The sequence below is a fragment of the Pteronotus mesoamericanus genome, unplaced genomic scaffold (assembly GCF_021234165.1).
Source record: "Pteronotus mesoamericanus isolate MK-2021 breed Mesoamerican mustached bat unplaced genomic scaffold, CSHL_Meso_final scaffold_533, whole genome shotgun sequence".
NCBI lineage: Eukaryota > Metazoa > Chordata > Mammalia > Chiroptera > Mormoopidae > Pteronotus > Pteronotus mesoamericanus.
Genome location: NW_026555320.1, coordinates 3,308,479 through 3,336,232, shown reverse-complemented (window position 1 = coordinate 3,336,232; position 27,754 = coordinate 3,308,479). Strand labels below are relative to the sequence as shown.

General features: G+C 40.4%; 1 protein-coding gene across 2 annotated transcripts in view; it reads left to right on the top strand.

Annotated features, from left to right (window-relative positions):
- Positions 1-27,754, top strand: part of SMARCC1 (SWI/SNF related, matrix associated, actin dependent regulator of chromatin subfamily c member 1) — a 112,369-nt gene that overhangs the window by 23,213 nt on the left and 61,402 nt on the right. For both annotated transcript variants that reach the window (XM_054594632.1, XM_054594633.1), the window contains exons 6-14: positions 554-623; positions 6,514-6,583; positions 10,253-10,328; positions 14,031-14,156; positions 17,302-17,423; positions 20,006-20,130; positions 23,115-23,174; positions 26,040-26,077; positions 27,039-27,160. In XM_054594632.1, coding sequence (XP_054450607.1) covers positions 554-623; positions 6,514-6,583; positions 10,253-10,328; positions 14,031-14,156; positions 17,302-17,423; positions 20,006-20,130; positions 23,115-23,174; positions 26,040-26,077; positions 27,039-27,160 — 809 coding nt within the window. The remainder of the gene's footprint in view (positions 1-553; positions 624-6,513; positions 6,584-10,252; positions 10,329-14,030; positions 14,157-17,301; positions 17,424-20,005; positions 20,131-23,114; positions 23,175-26,039; positions 26,078-27,038; positions 27,161-27,754) is intronic.

Sequence of the window (27,754 nt, the reverse complement as noted above, 5' to 3'; positions counted from 1 at the left end):
AGTATGTGAAACACAGAGTTTATTGTATAATTTATTAGTTGTATTATTTTCCATACAAACAACTGTAAACCTACTTTTGCCCCATGCTGTACACATGTGAGGACCAAGTCAGTGTCCGTTCTGTGTATGTGTGGCCAAGGTTACGTGTGTTTGTGGCCATAAACCTGCCTTGAGTCACTTCAAATACCAATAACAACAATGTGTAATGACCTTGTAGTCACTTTAAGAATTAGAAATGCTCATATTACTGATAAGGTTACCCGGAGAAAGATTACATAGAGAGAATTTTTGTTCTCTCTATGTAATTCTAAGGATACTTGTATTATTTTTCTATTGAACATTGTAACTGTGTCTGTAGATAATTTATTTTTGTTTGTTCTTGCCAGTTACCATCCCTTTCCTTGACTAAAAATAATAATACTATAGTCTTAAAATAACTTTAAAAATATAAGTAAAACAATACCTTTATAATTCTTAGGCAGTTTGCATCTGGCATCTTATAGTTTGTTGGCTGTGTGCTTTATTTTTACATTATTTGGTTATTGCTTCTCAGGGGACATTTACTGATGAGAAGTCAAAAGCTTCCCACCACATTTATCCATATCCTGCCTCACAAGAAGATGGTAAGTTAGTTTTTGGTTGTGAACTGATAAACTTTTACATCACTGGATTTTAAATTATATCAGCAGATGTTTTTAACAATATAATCAGCTGTTTTAGAAAGAGAGTTTCAAGTATTAAATTCACAGATTATTTAAATATATGATTTTTTTTTAAATTGGGCTCAGTAAACTTATTTCATGATGTCCAACTTTCTAATCATTACACTTTTATTTCTTTGTTGGTAATAATTATCTGGATAGGCATGCCTTGTGTAGTAACTTAGTTAATATTTGCTCTGTTCCTTGTGTTCTGAAAATTAAGAGATACTGCAAACAAGATAGAACAGCTCTGGTCAGGATAACTTCCTGGCTGTAGTCTGAACACGGGCCCTCAAATGCTTTTTTGGTGAATTGACAATGGCTCAGATTCTGATCTTCAGCCCTGCTGTCCTGAACATGATGTGGTCAGGAGCCAGAGTTCATTAGACCTATGGCAACTGTCTTTCATTCTTTCAGAGGTTGGGAAGTTGGGATACAAAATATGAATTATTAATCAAATTAATTCATTTAGATTGAGGAAGTTCTCCTATAGGGAGATCTATTGTTAAGCACAACATATCCTCATAAAATATTTATATAAGAAGCCAAATTATATGAGATTTAAGCTACTAATTACCCTGTGCTGAGTTTTTCTTACCCGTCCAGATATGCTAGAAATCAATAACAAAGATTGCCAGACAATTTCCGTGTGCTTGAAAATTAAGAAATACATTGCTTTGCCCTGACCAGTGTAGCTCAGGTGGTTGGGCATCATCCCGCAAACTGAATGGTCGCCAGTTCGATTCCGGTCGTGACATATGCCAGGGTTGCAGGCCTGGACCCCAGTCTGGGCATGTATGAGAGGCAACCAATTGATGTTTCTCTCTCGCATCAGAGTGCCTCTCCTGCTCTTTTCTTCCTGCTCGCTAATTACCTTGGGCTGAGTTTTGGGGTTTTTTTTTTTTAAGAAGTGTATTGCCATATAATCCATGGAAAAAAAGAAATTACAGTGGAAATGGCAAATCTTTGTATCTGAATAATTATGAAATTAATAAAGTGTAAGAAAATTAACTTTATTAAAAAAAGATTTTATTTCTCGAGAGAGGGAAACATCAATGTGTGAGACAGAAACAGATGTGTGAGAGATACATCAGTCAGTTGCCTCAAGCTCGCCCCCAACTGGTGACCTTGCCTGGAACCCAGGCATGTGCACTGACTGGCTATTGAACCAGCAACATTTTGGTTCGCGGGCTGGTACTCAGTCCACTGAGCCACACCAGCCAGGGCAGAAAAATTAACTTTTTAGGATGCAGCTGATGCTATAGACAGAGGAAAATTTTTATCTTTAAATGTGTATTTTAGGGAAGAAGAAAGACTGAAAAATCAGCAGTCCACACATCTTTCTCAAGAAATTAGAAAAATAACATCAAATAAAAGCTAAAGAATAGAGGAAATAAGAGCAAAAATTAACAAAGTACAAAATATATAATAGCAAGGTCTCAGCAGTATCAGAAATGGTTCTTAGAAAAGATTTATGTAAGACTAATAAATTGTGCTGCAAATAAGTAAGGAAAAAAACACAAATAAGGTCAAGAGCGGAAGGGGGGACATTACTAAATTCTACAGATGTGAAAAACAATTATAAGAGGGTAGATTGGTTGGTTTGGTTTGGTTGCTTGCTTGCTTGCTTGCTTGCGTGTTTGCTTGTTTGCTTGTTTGCTTGGTGTCAGATCTAAGTAGAAGTCATTGCCTAACCAGAGTTGTGGAGTTATACACCTAACTTTTTCCCCTAAGAGTTTTATAGTTTTAGCCGTTACATTTAGATCTTCTCATCATTAATTTTGTAACAGTCAGAATTTTAGCTCTGTGATTATTATACTTTCATAAAGTGAGAAACCTCACCCTGTCTACTGTGTCTCAGTTTTTGTGCTGTGAGGTAGTAGCATCTGGAGGCCACTAGGTGGAGGTGGTGGATAGCTGTATGTTAGAACGCTGATGCTGGCCGGCTCTAGTAAGGTTTCTCTGATAAAGCTGATACAAATGCTTAGATTGTGAACACAGTTGCCTTTACAAAAGGATTGAACTGCAATTGTTACATCTTAGCTACTTAGTAAATTCCTTATTCATGTGGGGTTGTATTTGTTTAATACAATCTAGTTTACTGATGTTTGCTTGGTATCGTCAGTAGTAGTTGGAGTAATCATTAGGTGAAGCATTTAAATTTAATTTTTAATATATTGAAGGTTATTTTTAAATAAAAATCCTCGTGGGATTTTCCTTAGCAGAAATGGCTGGCAGGTAAATGCTGGCTCTGAGTGACGCCCTGAGCTGGGTTCCTCACACGGGCCTGCCCCACGCAAGGGTGTGGATGCCAACAGCACCAGCCATGGCTCATTAACATTCCTGTCGTAAACCCTCGGCCGTGCACTAGACCTTCTTTGAGAATTAGTTAAAGTTTAAAATAAAAGGTGACATTTAATCAGTCTTAAGATACTAGTAAGAATAATTTGAGTAGGGCATCCTAGAAGGAGTACCAAATGAGAAAAAACAAATGGCAAAGCTGGGCTTTGTGCCTTGAGACAGTAGGAGATGAAGGTTGGCAGGTGGGAAGACATGAGTCCTGGTTTGAAGAGCTGTGTTTTTATTTGGTGGATGAAGGCAAAGGAGGACCGTACTGATCGTTTTGGTGAAAAGAAATGTGCAGCTGAGGCCCTATTGGGCAGACTTGCCTACAAGCTGACGTCCAGGCTGTGCGCCGTGAGGAGACAGGTCAGAGAGCAAGACCGTGGGAAAGCTCTGGATTACACTGCAGAGTGAACGTCTTCTCATGGGATGGGTGAATCCATGTATGCGTACAGTAAAGGGCCTTAGTCAAATGCAAGCCAGTATGATGCATGTCTTAAAAGTTAGGGGGAGGGAAGGAAAGCATTTCAAAGTGCAGGAGGTGGGCAGTGGACTTGGTCTACAGAGTGAGGCCTGAGATCAGGCGTTTGGATTTGTCAGGAAATAAATGATAACTTCTGACAGAGAGCAAGTTTTGGAGTTGGTGGAAGATGACCATTTTCCCAGAAAGTGTGGCAAGGAAAGGAAGATGAAGGAGGACTCTCCAGCAGGTTGCCCTGGGTTTTGTTTTTCAGGTGATGCCTTTATAGTGTATTTCTGGGCAGAGAAGAAGTAAATCGAAGCACATAATACATGGGTTGAAACCTGGAAGGGATAGAAGGGTTGGTTTAAGATCATCGGTTGAATTTCTGGTTTTAACAAAGAATATGTACTTTCTCAGAGATAAAAATAAATGAAAATTTAAAAATTGAGATATTAATTAGAAGAGGGAAACAGACTATATCATTATTTACTCAAATAATTTAAATGCCTTAAGTTTTTAGGCTTATCTGCTCTTTATTGTTGTTGTCCATCTGACTTGATAATTTCAAATGACAGCCTTTCACACTGCTGATTCTTTCTCCTGCTTGTTCTAGTCTGATGTTGAATCCCTCTAATGAAATTTTCAGTTCAGTTATTACTCAATTCCAGAATTTCTGTTTGGTTTCTTTTTAGTAGCTTTTAACTCTTTGTTGGTGTTCTCATGTTCTTGCATGATTTTTCTAATTTTGATTAGTTTTAGCTATTTTTCTCTTGTAGGACATTGAGATTCTTTAAAATGATTATTTTGAATTTGTTGGGTAATCCATAGATCTTTGTTTTATGGTTTTGTTTCGTTTTTTTAGAGTTTGGTATTTGAGGTTTATTTTACTTCCCTGGGTCAGTTTCCCCTTTCTCTTAGTGCACCTTATTTTCTGATGTGTTTTGGGCATTTGCACAATCAGCCCGCACTCTCAGTTTTTGTGGTCTGGTTTGAGACTCGAGGCTTTCCTCAAACGTCTTCTGGGGATGCAGCTTCTCTGGACTGATGTGTGTGATTTCCCAGTTACAGAGCTTTGCTGGTTTCTTTTTCAGGAGCTTATAGTCTCTTGCCCTCTAGTGTCTTTCTGCTGCGCCGCAAGTGCTCCATTGCTGTAGCAAGCCACGGAGCTCTTTTGGTTTCTGCATTGCCCAGGCTCCCAAAGGATGTTGGTTCCCATCAGCACTCTGAGTCAGTCGAGACACAAACTGGGTGCCCCTTAGGCAGCCACTCATAAGGCCAGAACGTGGGATACATGTTCTGCTCTTCATTTTCCCTCTTTCGGGAGAAGTTGGGATCTGGGTGCTTTGTCCTGGTTGCAGTGACCTGAGCCGCTCTGTCCGTGGCGCTCCTGGTTGGCTGGTGCTGTGGAAGCTGCCAGGCTCCCTTTTGTTCTCCATGGTCACCATCCATGCATCAGAAACAAGCCCCTTCCAGCGGCGCTCCGCGTCAGACAAAACGCATCAGTCCCTTACGGACCCACTGAGAGGTCTGGTTTTCTTCTGTTAACCATCCTGGTGGGTGTCAGACGGTATCCTATGGTTTTAGTTTACATTTCCCTGGTTGTTAGTTATTCCAAACATCTTTCCATGTGTTGTTTGGCCATTCGTGTATCTTCTTTGGAGAAATACCTGTTCAGATCCTTTTCTCACTTTTTGGTTGTATTATTTGCCTTCTTTTCATTGTTGTAAAAGTTACTTCTGTAATTTTGACTTTGGACTAATTTTGACTCACAAAATTGTGAGGGTTTTTTTACCGGTTCTGTGATTCTCTCTGGGAAGTGTGTGAATTCATGTCTCTGGCCTCTCGTTAGTATCTGCTGCTGCAGGCACTTCAGAGGAAGTCAGGGCCTCAGTCTCTATCAGCGTCAGCTGCAGAGACGGACATCCTCTTCTTCACCTCCTCAAACTGCAGGACCTTAGAAGATAGACTCCGTGCCCTAAAGGCAGCTCTTAGGAGGAGGGCAGTCAGTGTGTTTTGTTTAAGCAGATTGAGTTCTGGAAGGCCCCCTGGCCTCCCCACTTCATTTACCCGTGGCCATTTTGGGATACAGGTGAAGGAACAGGGCCTGACTCTCCCTTTTCACGGTCCGCGTAAGAGAGTAAGGTGAGCAGCCGGATGCTCAGCCAGGAGCACAGGCCCGAGGGCTCCATGACTTTAGTCAGTGAAGTGGTCAGTGAAAAGTCAGTGTTACTTAGCTGCCTTCACTTAGTTACTAAGTTTTGCTATTTCTTGGGTTTCGAGGGGCTCCATTAAGTCCCCCTTAGTATTGAAAACAAGTGTTCTAAGCTAACTTTAGACTATCAGAGAAATACATCATAGCAAATGTAGTGTGTCAACTATGATTAAAATCACTAGGAATCATCTGGTTACATAAGTTTGTACCTATCTGTCGTGAGGAAACTTGAAATAAAAATACCTGTCTTCTGTGATCATCTTGCTTACAGTCTGGTTGGGAGGGCTAAATTAACAGGCCATTAAAGAATAACAAAAATAGTCTTATGAATAAAAGCTTTGATGTAGCTCTGTAAAGCACTGTTGGATGCCAGGAAAGTGAAGCTGAAGGAGGAAGAGGAGTTGGTAAAACTTGAATCTAGGTGTTGAAGCGTGACCTAAACCTTGAAAGGTGTGTAGTGGCTGTAATGCCTCACAGACAGAGGGGTGGGGGCTCCACAGAGGAAACGAGGCAGCACAGCACAGTGACGGCAGCGGGGGCAAGTGGGGACAGACGGGGGCGGGAGGGGAGTGTTTTGCCGCACTGGACAGTGGTTTTGTCAGGGGAACGGGTAATAGGCGTAGAATCTGTTAAGTCTGAATACATGGCTGAAAACTTCCCCTTAAAAGATGGTAGGTAACATTCAATTAAGAGAAAACTTTTAGTAAGGCCAAAAACTCTGGGTAAGAATTAAGTCTAAATAAGAGTTTATTTTTTTTGTCAGCTTGACTGATGTGTTTCCTTTTCCCTTTCAGAAGAATGGCTGAGGCCCGTGACGAGGAAAGACAAGCAGGTGCTGGTGCACTGGGGCTTTTACCCGGACAGGTAACGCCGCTGTGTCCGAGGCCTGGAGTCCTGGCGGCGTCGGTGCGGCCAGGGCTCCCGCGCCTTGTGTCACCTCATGAGCAGTGACACTGTGTTGATTGGTTTCCATTCTTGATCTCTCACTTTTGGGTCTTTTAGTGGCTATTCTCTTATCTGAGGTGTAGACTTCATGAAGTCCCTTGGCTTTATTTAGCTTAATAAACTGACACGTTTGCTGCATTTGTCAAAATTTTTCCCATATGATATTGGACTGCTAATTTAGATTTGTTTCCTTCAAGAAATGAATTTTTCTTGCTGGTATTTTATGACATATTTTTCCAAAAGGTACTCATGCCATACTCTAGGGATGAGATTCTTGTATGTCTACAATGAAGTTTTCCTTGGCAGAAGTTTATGTCTCTAGTGGTGGTTTTTACATATCATAACTTATGTGTGTTTCAGTGTCTAAGCACAAATAAAGAATATTAAAAACAGGAACTGGGTGTTCGCGGGAATGGCGGCCCTTGTTTAGTCTTACGCATGCATAGGGCGTGTAGGAATAAGGATAAGCTTCCATGTGCTGCACCGTCTAAGACCATAGTGGAGCTGCTCAGGCGTTGTCCACTGCTGTCTTGTCGGGCGGCGTGTCCGCATGTGGGGTTGGTGCTGGACCATCCTCTCTCCGGGACCACGTCTGCTTCTGGCCTTCTTGTGTCGCTGGAAGTAAATCCCATTTTACTATTTCAGTAATAACTACTTTAATATGTATTTCTAAAAGATAGGGACTCATTTTTGAAAAAAGAGGTAAGCATTCCATTGTCAGATATTTTAGATAAAACTAAATTTTTTAATACCAAATACCCCATAAGTATTGTCATATAAGCAATACATTTGATTGATAGCTGTTAGAATTAGAGTTCAACCACATTTTGTGATTTGTTGATACCAAATCACAAATCTTGCTTTTTAGCTTAGAGGTTCTCCTCCTACCCCTACCCTGCCCTGCGATGTATTTATTTAAGAAACGAAGTTATTTGCCCTGCAGTTTACCACAGTGGGAATATTTTATGGCCTTGCTATGGTGTAGTGGATCTAGCATTGGTCAGAACCCATTCCTGTTGGGGAAGGAACAAGGCTGTTACACCAATACGTGACCTTCATCGGGGTGCATGCGGGGTATCTGGTCACGTGCTGGGTTCACGTTAATCTATTTGGGTAGCTTTATTTTACATGTAGATATATTTTTTTAAGAAAGAAATATGTCATCAGATAAGTTCAAAATTTTAAAAGTACATGCAGTCTTTATACATGTGAGGTAATTAAGAATCAAATCAAGTCAGCTTGCTAATTAACCTCTTCTAAACTACAATTCATACTTTAAATGAATGGTGGGGTGTGTATTTTTAAAATAATAATATTTAAATAAAGTCATTTGTATAAAACATTTGTAGTCTTGAAGCTTCAGGTAGTCCTTAGCACTATTAAAACCTTTTAGTATTACAGGAACTATTATAGGAAATCAGTTTGCCCTTTAAAATACTTAGGTGGAAGCTCAAATTTATGATGAGAAGCTACATAAGTAAAGGGTTGGAATAAATTTTATAACGACACCTAAGACGTGTTAGCCTGTTTTGCTAACCTTCATGTGTCATGTAAGATGTGATGTTATCTCTGGGTTAAGTCTTGTCTCTTCAGGGAACCTTTTGAGTTCACATTATTAACTATAGTTTGTGCCCTCACTTTGACCTGTGTAACACTTTCTACCCAAGACTTTCAAAGAATATAAGGTTACCAATTTTTTCTTACCGTTGTAATCTTTACCTGATGTGGTTAATTAATTGGCAGAGGAACTGTTTTCCTCTTGCTCATACTTAAGTGTTCCTAGAAAACTTACCGGGGTGCTATTACTAGATTTGTAGAGCTCTGTTTGTTCCACATGCTTTTGAACTGACTTCTGTGTAGTGGCCACAGGAAGCCAGTGCTTGTTACCATCCTTGTATTTCATTTAGGTATCTGTGTCGGCCAGTATAGTAGCATTGACAAAGTTTTAATTTGGTGTGTGATTTTTTGCTTACTTCAAAATCCTGGAGGCACAAGGGAAAGATCTGTATCAGGGAGTTGGACCTCACTGCCAAGACCCTTTGAGCTAAGAGACGTGAAGATGCAAGGGAGTGAGCTCTGTGGATATCTAGGCGGTGAGGAGCATGTTTAAAGGGCAGAATGTGGCCCCTGCCTGGCGCATTCAAGGAGGGCCGCTAGAAGCCCATGCAGTGGCTGGGATCCAGTGAGCGAGGGGAGAGGGCTGGCCTCCTGAGGCCTTGGCAGACCACTGTGAGGGTCTGGACTTGTCCTCCGAGGTGGGTGTGGAGCGGTGGAGCAGCGTGGACTTGGTTTTCTCAGAAGGATCACTTTGGTTGCCGTGTGAAAAATAGACTCAGGGCTTTGGGCAGAAGTAGAAAGATGACAGTAGATAGATTCTGGACACATTTTGAAGGTGGGGCTGGTAGAAGATGTGGATGGTTTGGTTATAGGATGTGAGCGAGAAGGAAGTCAAGATACCATCCTGGATTTTGGCTGGAACAACTGGAAAGACGGAGTTGGCACTTACTGAGGTGGAGGTGATTGGCTAGAGCAGGGGTCCCCAACCCCTGGGCCATGGACGGTAACGGTCTGTGGCCTATTAGGAACCAGGCCACACAGCAGGGGGGTGAGTGGCAGGCGGATGAGCCAGGCTCAGCTCCCACTACTACCTGAGCTCCGCCTCCCGGCCCCCAACCCCCATCTGTGGAAAAACTGTCTTCCACGAAACCAGTCCCTCGTGCCAGAATGGTTAGGGAGCGCTGGGCTAGAGCACATTGTTGGGGGTCAGGATAGCATTACTGTATATGTTAAGTTTTGAGTATGTTAGATTTGAAAGCCTTATGAGTCTCATAAGATGAGATGTGAATTAGACAGTTGGATTCATGAGTCCAGAATTCAGAGAAGAGGGCAGATACGAGATGGTAAGTGATCGGTACCTATTGGAAGCCATGGGGCTGCAGGAGATCGCCAAGTGAACAATTAGCTAAGGAGATGGTTGTCCCAAAACTAAAACCAGGGGTCTTCCAGCGTTGAGGAGGTTTGGGAGAAGAGAAGAAACTGGAAGTAGAGACTGAGGAGAGAATGGTGACTGAAGGAATACCAGTTCGATAGCACTATTTTGGAGGCCAAGTGAGGGAAACGCTTTGAGAGAGTGATCAGGGTTAAAATCCTGTGCACAGGCTTGAACTTCCGGTTCAGCGGAGTGAGGATTGCTGTCGGCCTCTACAGGAGACTGCTCTTGTCAGAGTGGTGGAGACAAATGTGTGTGAGACAAAAGTTGCTCTTGCTGGATCCTGATAGTCTCTCTCAAATACATTTTTACTTTTTAAAAAAATATTTTATTTCTTTTTAGAGAGAGAAGGGGAGGGAGAAAGAGAGGGAGAGAAACATCAATGTGTGGTTGCATTTTGCACATCCCTTGCTGGGGACCTGGCCTGCAACCCAAGCATGTGCCCTCACTGGGAATCGAACCAGCGACCCTTTGGTTTGCAGGCTGGCGCTCAGTCCATTGAGCCACACCAGCCAGGGCCATTTTGACATTTTGATTGGTCTTTTTAGTGAATGAATTTGGGATCTAATTGATTTTTCCTTTTTTCTTTTCCTTTATAGCTATGATACGTGGGTCCATAGTAATGATGTTGATGCGGAAATTGAAGATCCACCAATTCCAGAAAAGCCATGGAAGGTGAAAAATGCTTTAAAAAAAAAAAATTACTCTTCACATAATGTAATAGCTTTTTTCAGCGGTTCTCCACAAGGTTATTGTAAGGAGATACAAAATGATGGCCTTCCTTATTGCCATCCTATTAACAGATGTCTGATGGCCATTCAGGCCTCGTTATGTAGGCCTTAGAGAACGGGTCTGCGTGATGTGTGAGGGGCCCCAGAGCTGGGCTGGGGTGTGGTTTGAGACGGCGGGGCAGGGGCGGGATGGAGGCGAAGCTCTCTGGTGGAGCCCTTCAGGAAGGCTGGTGGCAGTGCCTGCGCAGCTCTCGGTGCAGTGCAGGCTTACGTTACTCACCATTTCTGTTGTAATGTTAAGAGCCCATGCATCGAGTCATATTTTTCAACTTCTGATGTGGAAGTAATTTTGAAAGTGTAAGAATAATACCAAAAGTGTACTACTTGATACTTCCAGATTGCCCTTTTGTTAATTATTTCAGAAAATTCTTAAAACAATATTATTACCTGATGCAGGGCCCGTACTCCATTTTCACTTTTTGTCCCAGTGATACAGTAAGTTTTATACTAAGTTTTTTCCCGATCCAAGACTCAGTTCAGGGTCGCCCACTGCGTTGAGTTGGCAGGGCTCCTCAGTCTGCCGTAGCCTGGGGCTTCCCAGCTCGCTTTTTCCGTCCCATGACCATGGTGGCGCTTTTCAAGTGGATAAGCCAGCGTTGTGTTTTGTTTTGCTTTGTTTTGTTTTGTTTTAGAACGTCTCTGAATTCGAGTTTGTGGTATTTCTTCCTGTTATATTAATGCCATACATTTTTTGCTATAATGCTACGTAAGTAATATTGTGTCCCTCTCTGTACAGGAAGGACATGCTGTCCATTTTTCCCATATCGTTGGCAGTCAGTTTGATTGTTAAGGTATTATGTCTGGTTTTCTTACAGTAACTACCATTTTTCTCATTGGAAGAAAAATATTTTATAGAGACGTAGTTGGAGAGTATATAAATATTTTTCATTGAATTTGTGTCCCGAAGTTGGCTCATCCGTGAGTAATCCCTGCCTGGCTGAATTAGTTATTGCTGGTGCCTTTCTACCTGCTTGTCCATCCTGTCTGTGCCAGTAGCTGGCATTTTGCGTGGCGAAGAGCTGTCCCTTCCTTTCACGTGTGTCTATAGGTCACTGTGTGTTTTGGAGCAGAGACTAGTCTTCATTTTGATGCATTGTCTGAAGCTTGGTCAGTGGGAACTTTAAGCTGCTTTGTGTGACCTTTTGGCAATATCTGATCTGCGTTTGCATACTTCCAACTTTCTGGGACAACAAGGTGCTCCAGACTCTTGGTTGTTTTCATATCCCGGCCCTAGAATCAGCATCTCAGCAGAGCGCGCTGGATCGGGTTCAACCTATTTGCAATGGTGTGACCCCCAGAAAGACTTAGCATTTGAGCTTTACATTTCATAGGAGGAAAATGGGATTAACAAACATTAGTCTCTCTCTTTTTCTTTTAACATTGATAGAGAGAGGAAGGGAAAGAGAAACATCAGTTTGTTGGTCAACTTATCTGTGCATTCACCGGTTGCTTCTTGTACGTGCCCTGACAGGAGATCCAGCCTATGGACTTGGCGTATTGGGACAATGCGCTAACCAACTGAGCTACCTGGCCAGGGCCTAGTCTGCTTTTTAAAAAAGATTTTATTTGGAATAATTTCATACTTACAGGACAGTTATAGGAATAGTACATGGCATACCTTTTTCCATATTTGCCTGTAGTTAACATTTTATTCCCTTTTTGATTTATCATTTATAATCTTTGCATATATACACACATACACACATATATATGAGTGGGATTCTGACATGCTTCCAAAAAATGTGTATTTTGTCATGTATTCCTTCTGTTCCCACAATTCCTTGCAAACCAAACTTACTGTTTTCTGGTTTATCCTTCCTGTGTTTCTTTTTGTCAAGATGTGTAGGTATTGGCATGTCCTTTTTATTTCCCTATTGTAAACTTTTCTTTTTTCACTAATAGTCTTTTCTGGAAATCCTTGGTATTTATAACTACACAGTGCTTCATTACTGTGTGTAGAAGCTGTGGTTACACCAGGTGCTTATGCTTGGAAATGCTAGTAATTTGCATTATTGGGGAAAGAAAGGGACAAGGAAAGCTACAATAAATAACCTGCGATATGTATTTTCATACTGCTTGAGGTGCATTGTCACAGTAAATTTTTAGAAGTAGGGTTGCTGGGTTGAAGCGTAAGTGAAGATGTGTGCTTTGTTGGAATGTGCCTCTCCTGTAGGAATTTCCACTGTTTTGCATTGCTGGTACTGAAGGGAGAGTGCTGCTTCCTTCAGAGCCTCAGTGACCGCATGTTATGTCAGGCTTTGGAATTTGTGCCAGTCCTGATGTGTGAGAAGTGTAATCTCTGTTTAGTTTGAATTTTCATGTTTCACTTCGTGAGGATTTTTATTAGGAAGTCCATACGATCTCCTAATGGTTGCCATGTTGTGTCTTGTTGGGCTTCGTAGGTGTAGATGCTGCTCTCTTTGCTCTCGTAATACTATTTTAATGGTTCTTAATCAGGCATGTAATTGCAACACGCACACCGCCCATGACTTCAGATGTGAATAGCAGTCCCACCCAAGGAGGGTTTGTCTAGTCCCAATTCCAGTTGTCTTACCCTAGAGAAAAACACTGTTGAATGAAAAGGAATATTAGGCTGGGTCTGTAATGTAAATATTTATGTGTATCTGTATCTACACCACATCCAGAGAACCTTTTCATTTTATTAGTTCTTACTCAGAAAGATTAACCAGAAGCAAAAGGAGTGGCGGTGCCAAGGACTGCGAGGAGACCTGCCCTGGCCCTCCTGTCCCCCTGCCGCAACCTTGCCCGTGCCTCAAAGGGCTCGGTCAATGTCCCCGTCACTACTTCGAGTGCTGCTGAGTGTCTGGCTCTGTGCTGTTGTTTTTATTGAAACAACAAATGATTAGTGATGAGTGAAATAAACCAAAGACAAATACTACATGGAATAACATATGTGGAATCTTAACAGGAAGGAAAAAAAAGAAGTCAGACTGCTAGAAACAACAGAAAAGCAGTTGCCAGAGGCCAGAGGGAAAGGGAGGGGTTGGTAAAAGGTACGGACTACACAGCGAGTGAGGTCTGAGACTGGTGTGAAACGCGGTGACTGCTGCTGGCAGTTCCGCACTGTGTAATTGAAATTTGGGGAGAGTAGAACATAAATGTTCCCACACACGCAGGAAAAGGTCAATATTTGTGAGGTGACAGATCATTAACTAGCTGAGGGATATCTTTTCACAATTCACAATATATACGTATATCATTACCACAAGGTACACCTTAAATATCTTACTGTTTTATTACCTCAATAAAACTGAAATGAAAAAAAGATGATGTGATTATCAAATGAAATCTCTTAGTTATCAAAACCTCAGTGTACACAAAGCCAGTGATGCCTTGTTACTCTTGTTTATTTGGTAACAGACATGGAGTCAAATGGTAGGACATGGCTAAGTGGTCCCTCACATGTCATTGTCTGTCTTGTGTTTTAAATTTGTATTTGCAGTTGAGGATTTTAGAATAATGCATCAGTTTCTTCTCTTTTAAATACTTCTAATGCCCTTTCCTTTTTAATACTTTCAAGTGATCTTATTATTTATGTGGATATGCATGCTTCATGTGGTTTTAGGTTCATGCAAAATGGGTTTTGGACACTGATGTTTTCAATGAATGGATGAACGAGGAGGACTATGAGGTGGATGAGAACAGGAAGCCCGTGAGTTTTCGACAGCGAGTTTCAACGAAGAATGAAGAGGTATTTGGTTTGGCACCATGTTTCTCCACTAGGTGTTTCTTCTTTCTTGGCCTGAATGTTCTCAAATATTCATTGATAAACTGTCACATACAAACGCAGATGCATCAGCCATCAAGTACACATGAAAGTCGCTAAGTAGCCATGACAGCCATCCCAGGAGCTGGCATCCCCAAGAAAGAGGCATGAAAATTTCCGGTCACTAAGATTTGAAGTGGCCTGTGCAGTATGACAGCGGTACAGTCGGTTATGTTCTCTAGATCGGAGTTAACTTTGGCATACCAAGTATCGTCACAGGATAATTTATCTTAGTTGTTGGTTTTCCAAGGGAAAACTCATTTAATTTTAATGTTTTAATAGCTTTGTCAATTACACATCTGGTAGGTAGTACAAAGTATAGACCTTAGAGGACCCAGAGTTAGAGTTCAGTCCTTTTTTGAGGTGGAAGGACTTGATATTTAACACACTAATGCCGTAAGAAGCCCAACCGCTTACATCTTTATCTGAGATTCCTTACAAGTCTCAACGTGTGAGGTAGATGTGTCACTTGAGAAGGACCTGAGGCTGAGGAAAGGGGGCTTAGATGCGTTTGTGTTTCCTTTGTGATGCCTTCGAGACATGTAACGCTACAGTCCTTTTCAGTGGGGACATTCACGATTTGGGGTTTTGATTTGTAGTTTAGTTTTTTAAAAAATCTTTGAGATAGATATACTTTTAAAAAAGACTTCTTAAAAATTTTAGACAGAGGGGAAGGGAGGGACAAAGGCAGAGAGGTATCCACATGAGAGAGAAGCACCAATTAGCTGCCCCTCCCGCGTGCCCCAGCCTGGGACCAGGCCCGCAGCCTGGGCGTGTGCCCTGCCATGCTGGCCAGGGCAGGATGGGTCCACCCTAACCCTAACCATTAACTTAGAAAGTGTAGCTCTTTCACGCTTATTTTACCCTGTGTCTTTCTTACTAAACTCCGTTGTTGCACTATGTATATTCTTTATTTTTTTAAGAAGAATATTTTAAAACTGGGTCTTTTTCATTTTTTTTTCTCATTTTTAGTTTGTTTCTACTCGTTTGGAATTTCACTTTGAAACTTTTTTTTTTTCAGCTTTCCCCCTTTGATATGCTTATATATTTTTATTCCTTTAATACATTTCAAACCAAAACTTGTGTCATCAGGAATATTCTAGTTTTCACATCGCATTATTAAACTTGTCTATCCCTATCCACCTCTGTTCAGATTTAGGTGATTTATTATTTTTTAAAATTTTACTTATTTTTAGAGAGAGGAGAAGGGAAGGAGAAAAGGAGAGAAACATGAATGTGTGGTTACCTCTTGAGGGCCCCACTGGAGGCCTGGCCCACAACCCAGGCGTGTGCGCTGACTGGGAACTGAACCAGAGACCCTTTGGTTCTCAGGCCAGCGCTCAATCCATTGAGCCACACCAGGCAGGGCTGATTTGTTTATTCACTTATTTTTAGGGGAATTATATAAAAATTGATTTAACTTTAGATTTACTGTACTAATCAAAAGTGTGTGTAATTTAGATTTTCTTCAAAACTTATAGGCTCATAAAATGCTCTGGCATTCCCATTTGATGTTCTAGAGCTGCTGAAAGGAAACAAATAGTTGTAAAAGGAGTGAGTAAACCAGAGAACATTAATGTTTAGTTGATATTTTATTCTCTGATTTTTTTAGGGGGGGGGGTGGGGACATCTCAGATGTGATACTTCGGATCATTTTAGTTTAGGTTTTTTTTAATGGTCTATTTTATTATATTGGTCGTTTCCATCTACAGGTTGACTTTCGTATGTTAATATGTATCCTGCAACTCTGAGGAACCCATTTATTAGCCCTGATAGTTGTTTTGTGGCTCCTTAGGGTAATGTAATGTCATTTGCAAGTAGTGATAGTTCTACTTGTATGGGTTAACTTTTAAATCATAAATGGCAATCTTATTTTACATCTTTTATATCAAAGTTCTCTCTTATTTTACTTTTACTGGTGAATTAGAAGTAGTTTCTGGTGTATTTTCACAGCCTATTTTTATTTTGTTAATTTTATAACATGTTTCATATTTTCTCTTTTAAAGTGCTCTTTTGCCCCAAAGGCTGTTTTGGTTGTTTTTTGTTTTGTTTTTTTTTACTGCAAAAAGAGTTTGTCATCACTTTTCTGTGTGATTCTTGTAATTCATTATGAAGTGAGCTTTCATAAAAACTATAAGGCAAACCTGAACGTTTATCCCCCTGCCTCACCCTCCTGACTCCAGAGGCTTCTCTTGGCTTTCACTTTGCTCCACTTCCAGGCCCCTCTGCATGCAGGGCTCTCCAGACACCTGAACGGTTCTTCACATGCACCTCCAAACCTGGGTTCCCTGGGCGCCCTTCTCTTGGGTGATCTATTGTTACTCTGCTTAGCTGATGGGCAAACTAAGACCCACAGAGCTGAAGAGCGGCCCCGAGCCTCCATTGTCAAGGTCACCCATGGATGGGATCTTGGAGGAGCTCTTGTCTGATATCCCCTTCTGACAGATGAGGAAATTGAGGTTCAGGGGGGCCGTGGTGAGCCCAAGTCATACAAGCAATTATTCGATACAGAGCCTGTGTTAGAGCTCTGGGCCAGCCCACACGGTTTTCCCAGTTCCCCACTTTGGGCTTTTCTTTTTATTCATACAAAAAAAGAAAAAAAAAGAGAGAGTGCTAGTCCAAGGAACGTAAGTCCTCCCCTCCCTTCTGCCTCTTCATGCACTGACCGGTCACAGGAGTCCACACTGTGCCATACAGTAATTTGTGATTTATCGCTCCCTGGAATGCCCTCTATTTTTCTAGTAGTTGCTGGACATGGTTTTCCCACCTAGAAGAGCAGAATGTGAACGGGGGTCATTGTTAGTTGTGGGGAATTGGGTGTGTCTGTTTTGTAGCATAGTTTGAATGCCCGAGGATAGTGCTGACGGTTCTGTTGGTGATGCAGCACCTGAAAGGGCAGGGGAAGTCTCTTAACTGCTGGCGGCCCAGGGCGCTTAATGATTGGCCTTGCATTTTCTCTGAGCTTGTGCGTTTGTTACCATCTTTGTGAGAATTCACCTGGGGGCAAGGGTTTGCAGAAACAGGTGTGAGCAAAGCTGGCTGATATTTATTTCCATTTACTTCTTCCTAGCCAGTCAGAAGTCCAGAGAGAAGAGACAGAAAAGCATCAGCTAATGCTCGAAAGAGGAAGCATTCTCCATCCCCTCCGCCTCCCACACCCACGGAGTCACGGAAGAAGAGTGGGAAGAAAGGGTGAGTACTGCAGCAGGATTCAGAGTGCGCGCAAATCAGGTCCAAGGCCTTGCTAGAGTTTTGCCTGTACAGTGGAAGTTTTGCTGAAAGGAGGTCTGTCTTTACTTGGTTGGAAGTCTGCTTTGAACACTCATCTTGTTAGAGGTGGTTACCTGACGGACATCTCATGCCGTATTTATACAAAGGTGCCCTGAATACAGTCTTGCGCCGCCCCCCTTCATCTGAGTATATATTGAGAAGCATGGTTGGTAAGGAATTTAAGAAATTACATTCACCGGGCTATGGCCTGGTAGCTTTGTTGGTTAGAGCATCCTCCTGATACACCAAGGTTGCAGGTTTGATCCCCACTCAGGGTACATATAAAAATCAACCAGTGAATGCAGAAATATTTGGAACAACAAGTTGCTGTTTCTCAATAAATAAAAAAATTTTTTAAAAGATTTGCCATTGTTAGCATCAGTGTTTCTTTGATTTTATCACCTGTCCTATTTGTGATCAAAATGGCTCATACAGGACATGAATCTGTGACTTAAGTTCTTGGTCTGAAGTATGCCTGGCCTGATGTAGGTACTTAATAAATAGTAGAGAGTACTTAATAATCTCAGGGTTGTCTGGCTCAAAGTATTTTTAATAAAATTTATAAATAATGTTAATGAGCCAGGTATGTATTGTGACATAAAAATTAAAACCATAAAAGCAGATTTTTTTTCTTCAGTTACTATTGGAGGTAACGTTATTTCTTAAATTTCGAATCTGAATCAAGATGTTCAGAAATTGCAGAGCAACCTGAGGCCCTTGCAAAGTCCGTTTGAAATTGGGTGTGCCCCTCTTCCCACTCGAGGACTAAGGTGTGGGGCCAGGATGCTAGTGGTCGCTAAACTGAGATGCAGCATTGAGGGGCTCACGGTGGTGGCACGGAGCCTCTACTCTTGAGTGTAAAACCCACCAAACTGCATTTCCCAAAATAAATGATTCTTCTCCTTTAGTTGACTGTATCTGCCTTTTTATTTTTAATTGATTAGAGAGAGAGATTGTTGTTCTACTTATTCATTCTTTGGTTGAATCTTATGTGTGCCCTGACTGGATTGAACCCACAACCTCCGCATATTGGGACGATGCTCTAACTGACTGGGCGACCTGGCCAAGGCCTCTATCTGCCATCTAATGAGAAGGCATTTGCTCATTTTAAGTTTTCCCTTAGGGGTTCTGTGTTTGACCAAAACACATTGAAATCTCTTTTCCAAATATTGGTTTTATTCACCTTCCCTGCATCTTTTCTTCCATATTTTATCTCCCCACCACCTTTAGGTTCCTAGGCCTTTAAAAAATTGTCATGTAATCTTTATTTGAAAATTTTAACATGTATACCTCAGTCATACGTCTGCCAACATGTCGCCCCTCTTAGAAGAGAATTTGGAGTGTTCCCTCAGCAGGGTGAGGACGTGGGCTGGCCCCTCACATGCTTCTCCATTGCCCCTCCCAGTTGTCAGTGTACCGTAGGTCTCTGCCCACTCCCTGCCAGTACGAGGTACTTTTTCCTTATGTCTCTGTGCCTTTACGTATCATTCCGAACCATTGCCTCCTCCTTTATGACTTGTTACAGTTCCCAAGGTTCAGCTTAACTGTCAGCTTCAATCTTGGACTGTTACTCTGAGCTTTATTTTCTTGATACTCTTATTCATTTCTTCATATTGGTATGCATCACAGTAAATGAATTAGGTAATGATTTCTGTCCTGTATCCCTTGTAATTCCTCAAGGTAAGAAATCATTCCATTCTTGCTTGAACTTTCTTTTTTTATTTTTAGAGAGAGGGGAAAGGAGGGAGAAAGAGAGGGAGAGAAGCATTCATGAGAGAGAAACATCACTTGGTTGCCTCTCGCATTGCATTGCCTCTTGCACACACCCCAACCAGGAACCAGAACTTACAACCCCGGCAGGTGCCCTGACCAGGAATCAAGCTGGTGACCTTTCGCTTTGCAGAATGACACTCAACCAATGATCAGGCCATTCTTGTTTGAACTTGAACATGCATTCTGGCATGTATTAGTTTTAAAAATGAGTATCAGTTTGATTGAATTGGTGAAAGAGCAACGGCAATTTTTACAAAAAGAATTAGTACCAAATTAGTATCATCCTAAGTGATTCTGCTTTGCACTCCTTGGTATTTGAATGATTCAAAGAGCCAAAAAAATAATTTTCATGTCTTTGACAAGATTTTTTATGTAAGTGATTGTTTATAATCTGAGAAAAATACATGCCATATTTCCTTTGCAGATGTTCTCTTGTTAACAGTAATTTAAGCCTCTCTTAGGGTATGGTCTGCAGTTTGTGTAGTTGGATTGCAGTGTTCGTTTCTTACGCCTAATAACTTTTATTTTGGCTGTGATTGTGGGGGGGGGGGACTTTTATTTTCCTTTTGGCTGTGATTTGGGGAGTATATCTAATTTTTTAATTTTATTTGTCTTTTAAAGTGATTCTGAACATCAATTCTGAGAACAAGGAAGGCAAAGCCTCTGAAATTGTTTGCTATAAGCAATTGTAATACTCTTGGTTTTTTTCCATATATTTTTGTATGCTTTAGGCAAGCTAGTCTTTATGGGAAGCGCAGAAGTCAGAAAGAGGAAGATGAGCAAGAAGATCTTACCAAGGATATGGAAGACCCAACACCAGTACCCAACATAGAGGAAGTGGTACTTCCAAAAAACGGTTTGTATTCTTCTGCCCAGATTCAGAGTGTCGACGTGATCGCATCATTTCCTGCTGTGCCATGTGGTGGTTGAGTTCTCGCTCTGCGCCCCTGCTTCTCCACTTTATGAATAGATTCCCCTTCTTAATGTTGATATTTATGAAATTCCTCTTTCCCCATCTCTTGGTATACTTTTGGTATTTGTTTATTGAGAATGTGCACTGTGACCAAAATGTTCTCTAAATGTAGTAATGCCTTAAAATTCATGTTTTTAAAATTCCAACAGAATCAGCATATGATTCTGTGTAAGAAAAAGTGGAGTGCTTATCTATGTACAATTTAATGTGCTTAAATCAGTTATTGGAAAGAGGATGTTATACCCTTTTAATTGGGATTGTTGATTTGTCAAATTTTACTTTTACTCCTGGTTTTTGTTTGTATGTTTTCTTTTCTCTCTCTCTCTCTCTCTTTTTTTTTTTTTTTTTTTTTTTTTTTTTTGCTTTAAAGCTCTGCTAATTAAGGGCACGTGCATTTAGGATCATCATGTTCTCCCAGTGGTGTGACTCTCTGGTGTCATGGCTCTGTGTGCCATAGAAGTGCTGATCTTGAAGTCTGAGCTCTTTGATAATGAGGCATCATCTAGCCACATCTTTGGTTTTTTACTTCTACATTGTATTTTTTTTTATTAGTCCTCAGTTGTACTGAGGACTTCATGCAACAGCCTTATATTGCCCTTCCTTTTTCCTTGTGCTTTATGTTTTCAACTTACATCCCTTTTGCATTCTTTTGCTTTCAACCTGTTTGTTCATAGCATTTTTCTTTTAAATAGCACATTACTGAGGCTTGTTTTCCCACCCAGTTTAGACATTTTCTGTTTTCAGTTGGACTGTGTAATCCACTCAAATGCAGCATAATTACTAGTGTGGTTGGGTTTAAGTCTATGATCATGCTATTTTTTTTGTTGTTGTTCCTCTCTTATTTCTTCACTTCTTTTGTTTTAATCCACTAGTTTTAATTTTCTATTTTAGTTCCACTGTTTTGTTTTCTAGTAAAACTTACAGGTTTTTTTTTAAAATATATATCACAGTTTTAATTAATACGTACCTTATACAGGGTAAAAATCACCATTTAAAAAGTGTATTTGTCAGTGTTTTTTAGTATATTTATTATGTTGTACAGCTATTACTGCTCTTTTAATTCCAGCACATTTACATTCCCTTGGAAAGAACCCCAGCGCCTGCTGAGATCCAAAATACCCACCCTACCCCCACCCCGTACCCTGAAACCACCGCTCTACTTTCTGTCTCTGGATTTTCTTATTCCCTATTTGTTTTTGTAGCTAATTTTCTCATAGTGGTGGTTGTAGGTATTACGAGATACATCCTTAATTTTTGAACTGTATTTAGAGTCACTACTATCTAGTTGAGATAAAAATGTATGAAATTTACCATAAAATAATTTATGCTTCCTCCTGTCTTTTGTAATGAAAAATATAGTCATCTATAATATGTTATAAGCATTTCTAGAAATTATTGCATTGTATACAATTGGGCACTATAGACCATACAGATGTTCTTTAAAGGTCATATGGAAGAGACTATTTATAAAAATAATAAAAATTTTTATTTGAAATAAAAGAGCTGTGAAGGTATTGGTAGTCCTAACAGATACCTAATCTGTAAAGCTAATAATTTATATAGTATGGTTTGGACACAGAAATGGCTGAACCCATCAGTGGGATAGAATGGCCAATTTAAATATAGACCCATGTATACATATGATAATGAGTTTCATTTATTGTGAATTTGGTGATGCAAGTCATTTTGCAAAAGATCAAATTGTTTCATAAACACTTTTGGTAAAATTTAATATTTTTTGTATCATATATAGAATTTAAACTTGGGGTAGATTAAAGTACTAAGTATAAAAAAAATCCAAAGAAAAGTATAATAGTAACTTTTTTCAAACACTAATGTGCTTTAAGCAACTGTAGCCTTGGAGAAGATATTCATTACCCATTAAGCAAGGAATTAGAACCCTAAATATGTATAAAGAGTCTTAAAACCCCAAAGAGTAAAGGGCAAAGTGTTGTGTGCTGGTAATTTTATTAAAAATAGAGGGCCAATAAATGTGCGAAAAGATTCTTAACCTCATTTATCCAGGGATAGGTAAGTTATTGAAGTAACTTTTCATTCATCAAATTTTCAAAACTTAGAAAATAGATGATTCTTAAAATACAAGTGTTTTGAGAAAGTAGGAACTCCCGAATATTATTGGTGGAAGTGTAAATTGGTGAAGTCGCTTAATAAAATTTGGGTGTATCTGTTACATTTTGAAATGTGTAGCAGTTTAATTTCAGAGTCCATCTTAAATAATTATGTACATGTATATGATAACTGTAAAAAATGTTCCCTGTAGAATAGTTTCAGTCAGTATAGGGCTAATTACTTTATAATCTACACACAGACACTGGATCTGTTAAAAGTGAAAGTGATGTAACTAAAAATTTTTACATGGAGATACCACACAGGCATACTGTCACATGAGAAAAGTACAGAGCTAAGGACAGAATGAATAATGTTTATATAAGACTTTTAAGTCCTCAGCATATGTTTCAAAGTCACATAGATTGTATAAAAGGTACCAGTTTTCCCTCAGTTTATCTGTCTGGATGAATGGCCCAAAAATGGGAATCAACAAATGCACAAAAAAAACTAATAACATACTTTTAGGAAAGCGATTAAACGTTCTTTTTATGTTTTGCTCTATATTCTTTACTTTTATGATGAAAAAGTTTTGGTGCTTTGGTAATTAATTACAGTTGTAGCACATCAGTCACATTGAGTGGGTTGCTTTTCCGCAGGGATTGTGGTTTTTACATGAAGGTGAGGACTGAGCGATGGAGCATCTGCAGCGAGATTCATGAATTTTTAAATCATATTCTGTTTCCTCTTAAAACAAGTAGAACTTTCCCCTTAAAACATCATTCTTTTTTTTCTTCTAGTAAATCCAAAGAAAGATAGTGAAAATACACCTGTTAAAGGAGGAACTGTAGCCGATCTAGGTAAAAACCAAAAAATCTGTACCTTCTGTGTTGTTTTCTGTCTTACTATATCAGCTCCTCTACTGTCTTTGTCTTTATTGAGAGGTGTTGCTTTCAGAGGCTGTGCTTTCCAGCAGACACTACCTGCAGCTGCCTTTTGTACCGTTGTGGTTTGGTTTGCTAGCATATTAGGAAATCTGATTTCCTGCCTTCCGTTCTTTTTGGTGATCAGCCCTTCTCTCACAGTGTGCTCTGTTACTGCAAATTAGCAAAGGTGGTGCTGTTATACCTAAATCAGAATTTCTGAGTTTTAAAGACACTGTTGTAGTTAAAGCACTTTTTATAACCTCTCCGAGACGCTTGTTTTACATGTGCAAATTGAATTTGCATCTTTAGAACAAAATCTGTTGATTGTTAATACTTTAAAACCAACCCTAAGTTTTCTAAACAGTTTAAAATGAGAATCCCATATTTTTCTAGTATTTTCAAGTTATAGTGTACATTTTCACAAGTAAGGAAGGTACTTTTTGTAAGGTAAAATTATACCTTATTTGTAAAAATTATACAAAAAGTAAGGTATAATTTTTGGATGTGCTCGGAGGGAAGAAGAGAGGAGTGTAGTCACTTGTTCCAGTTTTTAAAAATTCAGTTAGTTTTAGGCCCTGGCCAGGTAGCTCAGTTGGTTGGAGCATCGTGCTGATGCACTAAAGTCGCAGGTCTGACTCTCGGTCAGGGCACACGCAAGAATCAACCAGTGAATGCATAAATGAGTGAAACAATAAAAATTGATGTTCCTCTCTCTCTTTCTCTCTCTCTCACCCTCTCTCTCTCTCGCCTTTCCTCTCTGTCTCTTAAAATAAGTAAAAACTTAAAAATAAAAAGATTGGGATAGTTTTAAACATCTGTATTCCTGAGAGCTATATATGGAGTAATAATTTTGATTACTTCTCTTGTAAAATCAAGGGAGAACCTAGTGTTTTCAGCATATACTAAATATTTGATTTGATGGATTCTTCAGCTGCCATAATGTAGAAAGTGAGACTTAAAAAAGTTGGTTTGATGACAGTTTATATAAAGGTGAGATTAAGTCAATAATAGAGTAATCCCCTCACATCCATGGAGGGATGCATTCCAAGACCCTCAGTGGACTGCTGATACTGTAGAAGTGTGTATTGCTCATCTGTGTATTGCTCATCTGTTCCAAAGAAGGGGTTGGCAAACTTCTGAAAGGAGCCAGGTAGTAAACATTTTAGGCTTTGTGGGCAGAGGTATCTCACAGCTAATCACCTTTGCAATTGTAATGCAAATGGTGATACATAAAACAAATGATCATGGCTTTCAATAACACTTTTATTTATGAACACTGAAATTTGAATTTCAGTTCCTTTTTATGTGTCGTTATATATTGTTTTATGATTTTCTTTTCAACCATTTAAAATGAAAACTGTTTGTCACTTGCATGTGTAACGGGACTCTGGGAGGCCATCCCCAGGTTTGGAGATTCTCTAGAAGGCGTCCCGGAATCCAGCATCCAGGCTCACTCAAAGATAGCACATGTATCAGCGGCATAGGAAGCCTAAAGAGATCGTAAGGGGACAGGGCACAGCAAGGGTGCAGTTATTTTTAGGTGGGTCATACACAGCACTCTTCCTACAGCAACGAAAATGCGGCGGCCCATCCGATCCGTTTTCACCCAGGGAAGCACAGTAGAGGATCTGTGACCAGTGGCTTTTTAGGGGGCCCTGGTTATGTAGGGTATCCCCTGCCTAGCAAGCATCACGATTCCAGGCTGCAGAGGTGAAGCAGGAGTTCCCCACGAGCTGCTGTGGGCTGTCTAGGCTCAGGGAAGCGCCCTCGTCAGCGGCCGTTGGCCAGGAATGGGAATCGGGCTCCCAGGGCCCCTGCAGTGGAGGCGGTGGCCAGGTCTGGCCTGTGCACTGCAGGCTCCTGTCCCCTGGTCCAGACGGCCTGCTTAGGGCTTTTCAACTAGCAGATTCTTGGAATTTTGTAAATGAACACTTTTAAAAAACAACTTTCCCATGCCCTCTTTGAACTTTGCGGTGCCTTAGTCCCTGCCAACAGTCACAGCAATTTTTTAAAATGTTCCTGGAACTTAATATAATTATTTGTGCCAGAATCTCTTACCCTTATCACACCAGCACTTTCACTTTCCACAGTGGAAATCATCTGCCTAGTTTGTTTATTTTTAGAATTTTGGGGAGTGGCACTAGGTAACAACTCCACAGATTTCAGGTGGACAGTTTCACAGCACATCGTCTGTATTGCATGTACACTGTATCGCGTGTTCGCCAACCCAGGTGAAGTCTCCCTCCATCACCATTTATCCCCCCTTTACCCTCCCCCCCCCTCCCCCGGCTGCCTGCTCTAAATTCCACGTGGGTTTGCTCCGGTTCTTCTGCAAGGCCAGCATTTAGGTCCTGGAGTCCCCTATTCTCAGAAGGTATTAACACTCTTACCAGGACTTTGTCTGTGGGGAATGACTATAACCTCTTTCTTTACTCCTCACTTTTATATGCTTCCTCTGGGATCCAAAATGCCATTACTCATTTCACCAAACCTCAGGAGGCAAGAGCCATAATCAAGCCTTTTACCTATTATTAAGCAAGATCATGACTAAGATAGTAGCCCAAGCAGTAATTAATTATAAATTCCCAATTGTTGGAAATTTTTATTTATGCTTTGAATTTCTACTCGCCTCTGTGCTTCTGTGTACAAATTCTAATTTACTGAATTATTCTACGTGAATTCATTTTAATGTCCCATTTTCTTTTCTCTATTGTCAGTTACCTGAATCTTAACGTTTCCAAGTAATCCAAACAGCTTTACCTGCTTTTCTAAGTAAATGATGTGTTTTGGTTTTTACAGATGAACAGGATGAAGACGCAGTTACAACAGGAGGAAAGGTAATGATTGAGCCAGGCCTGGGGCCGGAGGAACTCTAAGGGTCCTAGGTATTGAACACTAGGAATACTGAATTAGCAGTGCCTTTAGAAATATTCTATTAGAAATATTATGATTTTTACATTTCTTTTTAACACACCCCCAAAATAATTTGTTTCTTGACCCCCAAAGTTTTATCGAAAGGAAATATCCATCTTCCCTGGTAGGGTACCAGAGGAAGCAGTGATTTTGAAATTACTGTATTAGCAAAACCAGGTTTTTCGGTGGAATCTTTGGCAAAGCCTCCATAATTTATATTCTGATATAAATGAGGTAATTTTTAGTAGCGGGAGTGATTGAGGCTGTGGGCCCTCTGGTGGGACTACCTGCAGTTTTATCTTGATTCTAATTTAGTCCTGTGCATCATTTTCACATCTGCAAAGCAGGTGATAAATAGTACCTGCTGCTGCTGTTGTCAGGAGTAAGTAAAATAATGCCCATATAGTTGGTAGCAGATACTTAGTGTTAAATCTTTGGGATAGGGGAAGCCTTATCGTTACACCTTGTTAGAGTCCCTGAGTCAGCTCCGTACAAATAACTTGAGAACTGGTCATTTAGATTTGTGGTATTAGTCAGGTAAAAGTAGACAAGTAAGAAACAAGCTATTGTGAACAAAGTTTTGGGCTGTGAGTGTGAATTCCTCAGTATAGAAACAGCCTTTCTTTAACTTAAAGTTTAATCTTGCTATGAGACATTTACCTGATACGTATTGTAAATGGCAAGAATAAAATCTGCTGTCACCTGGACATCTTGTGAAAGAACCTTAAAAATTGTGAAAGACTGTTCTCAGTTGAAATTTATTTTCCTGGTTCTTGAAGTTAGATCAGACAGCTTCATTTTCTGAGGCGTAGTATCGGAAGTTTGAAAGCTGTTGTGTTTCTCTCTGTAGTTCTCTTTCTCAGAACTTTGGCTTCTTTTCTACAGGAGGACGAAGACCCCAGCAAAGGCGATCAGAGCCGACCCGTTGACCCCGGTGAAGATAATGTGACAGAGCAGACCAACCATATTATTATCCCCAGCTATGCTTCATGGTTTGATTACAACTGGTAAGTGGGCCTCTTATGCCTGTGAACACCTTCCTTAGGCGTGGGCAGGCGTTCCTTGAAATCACACTCTGCCGTGTCCTCCCAAGCCCCCACTTCCCTGTCACTGTCACACTGGACGGAGAGAGGGGGAACATGGTTCCATGTGAACTCAGGGAAGTGCCCTTCAAGACAATTTCAAGATGGAAAGTAGATGGTGGTGTACAGTTTTTGTGATCTGGAACATTTTGTCATTATTCAGACAGGCAAATGCTTAAATATTTAGTAATGATAAAACACTGGTGTTTATTGTATGATTTTAAAACATTAAGGGGATGTATACAGAAGACTCAGTTCACTGTCCAATAATACCTTCATTTTAACGGAAATATGTTAACATTTGGAGACTTTTCACATTCCAACCCTGGCATGTGAAAAAGTTCAAGAGAACAGACCTTTTGTGCCTCCTTCCTGTTGTCACCACGCCCACTGTGGCGTCACTGCAGCATGCGTGGTCGAGATAGCTGGAGTCGCAGATTTATGGATTATTTATGAGATGTGACTGCGATGTATCAGGCTCTTTTTGTTTGTTTGGTTTGTTATTTTTAAATATGTGTA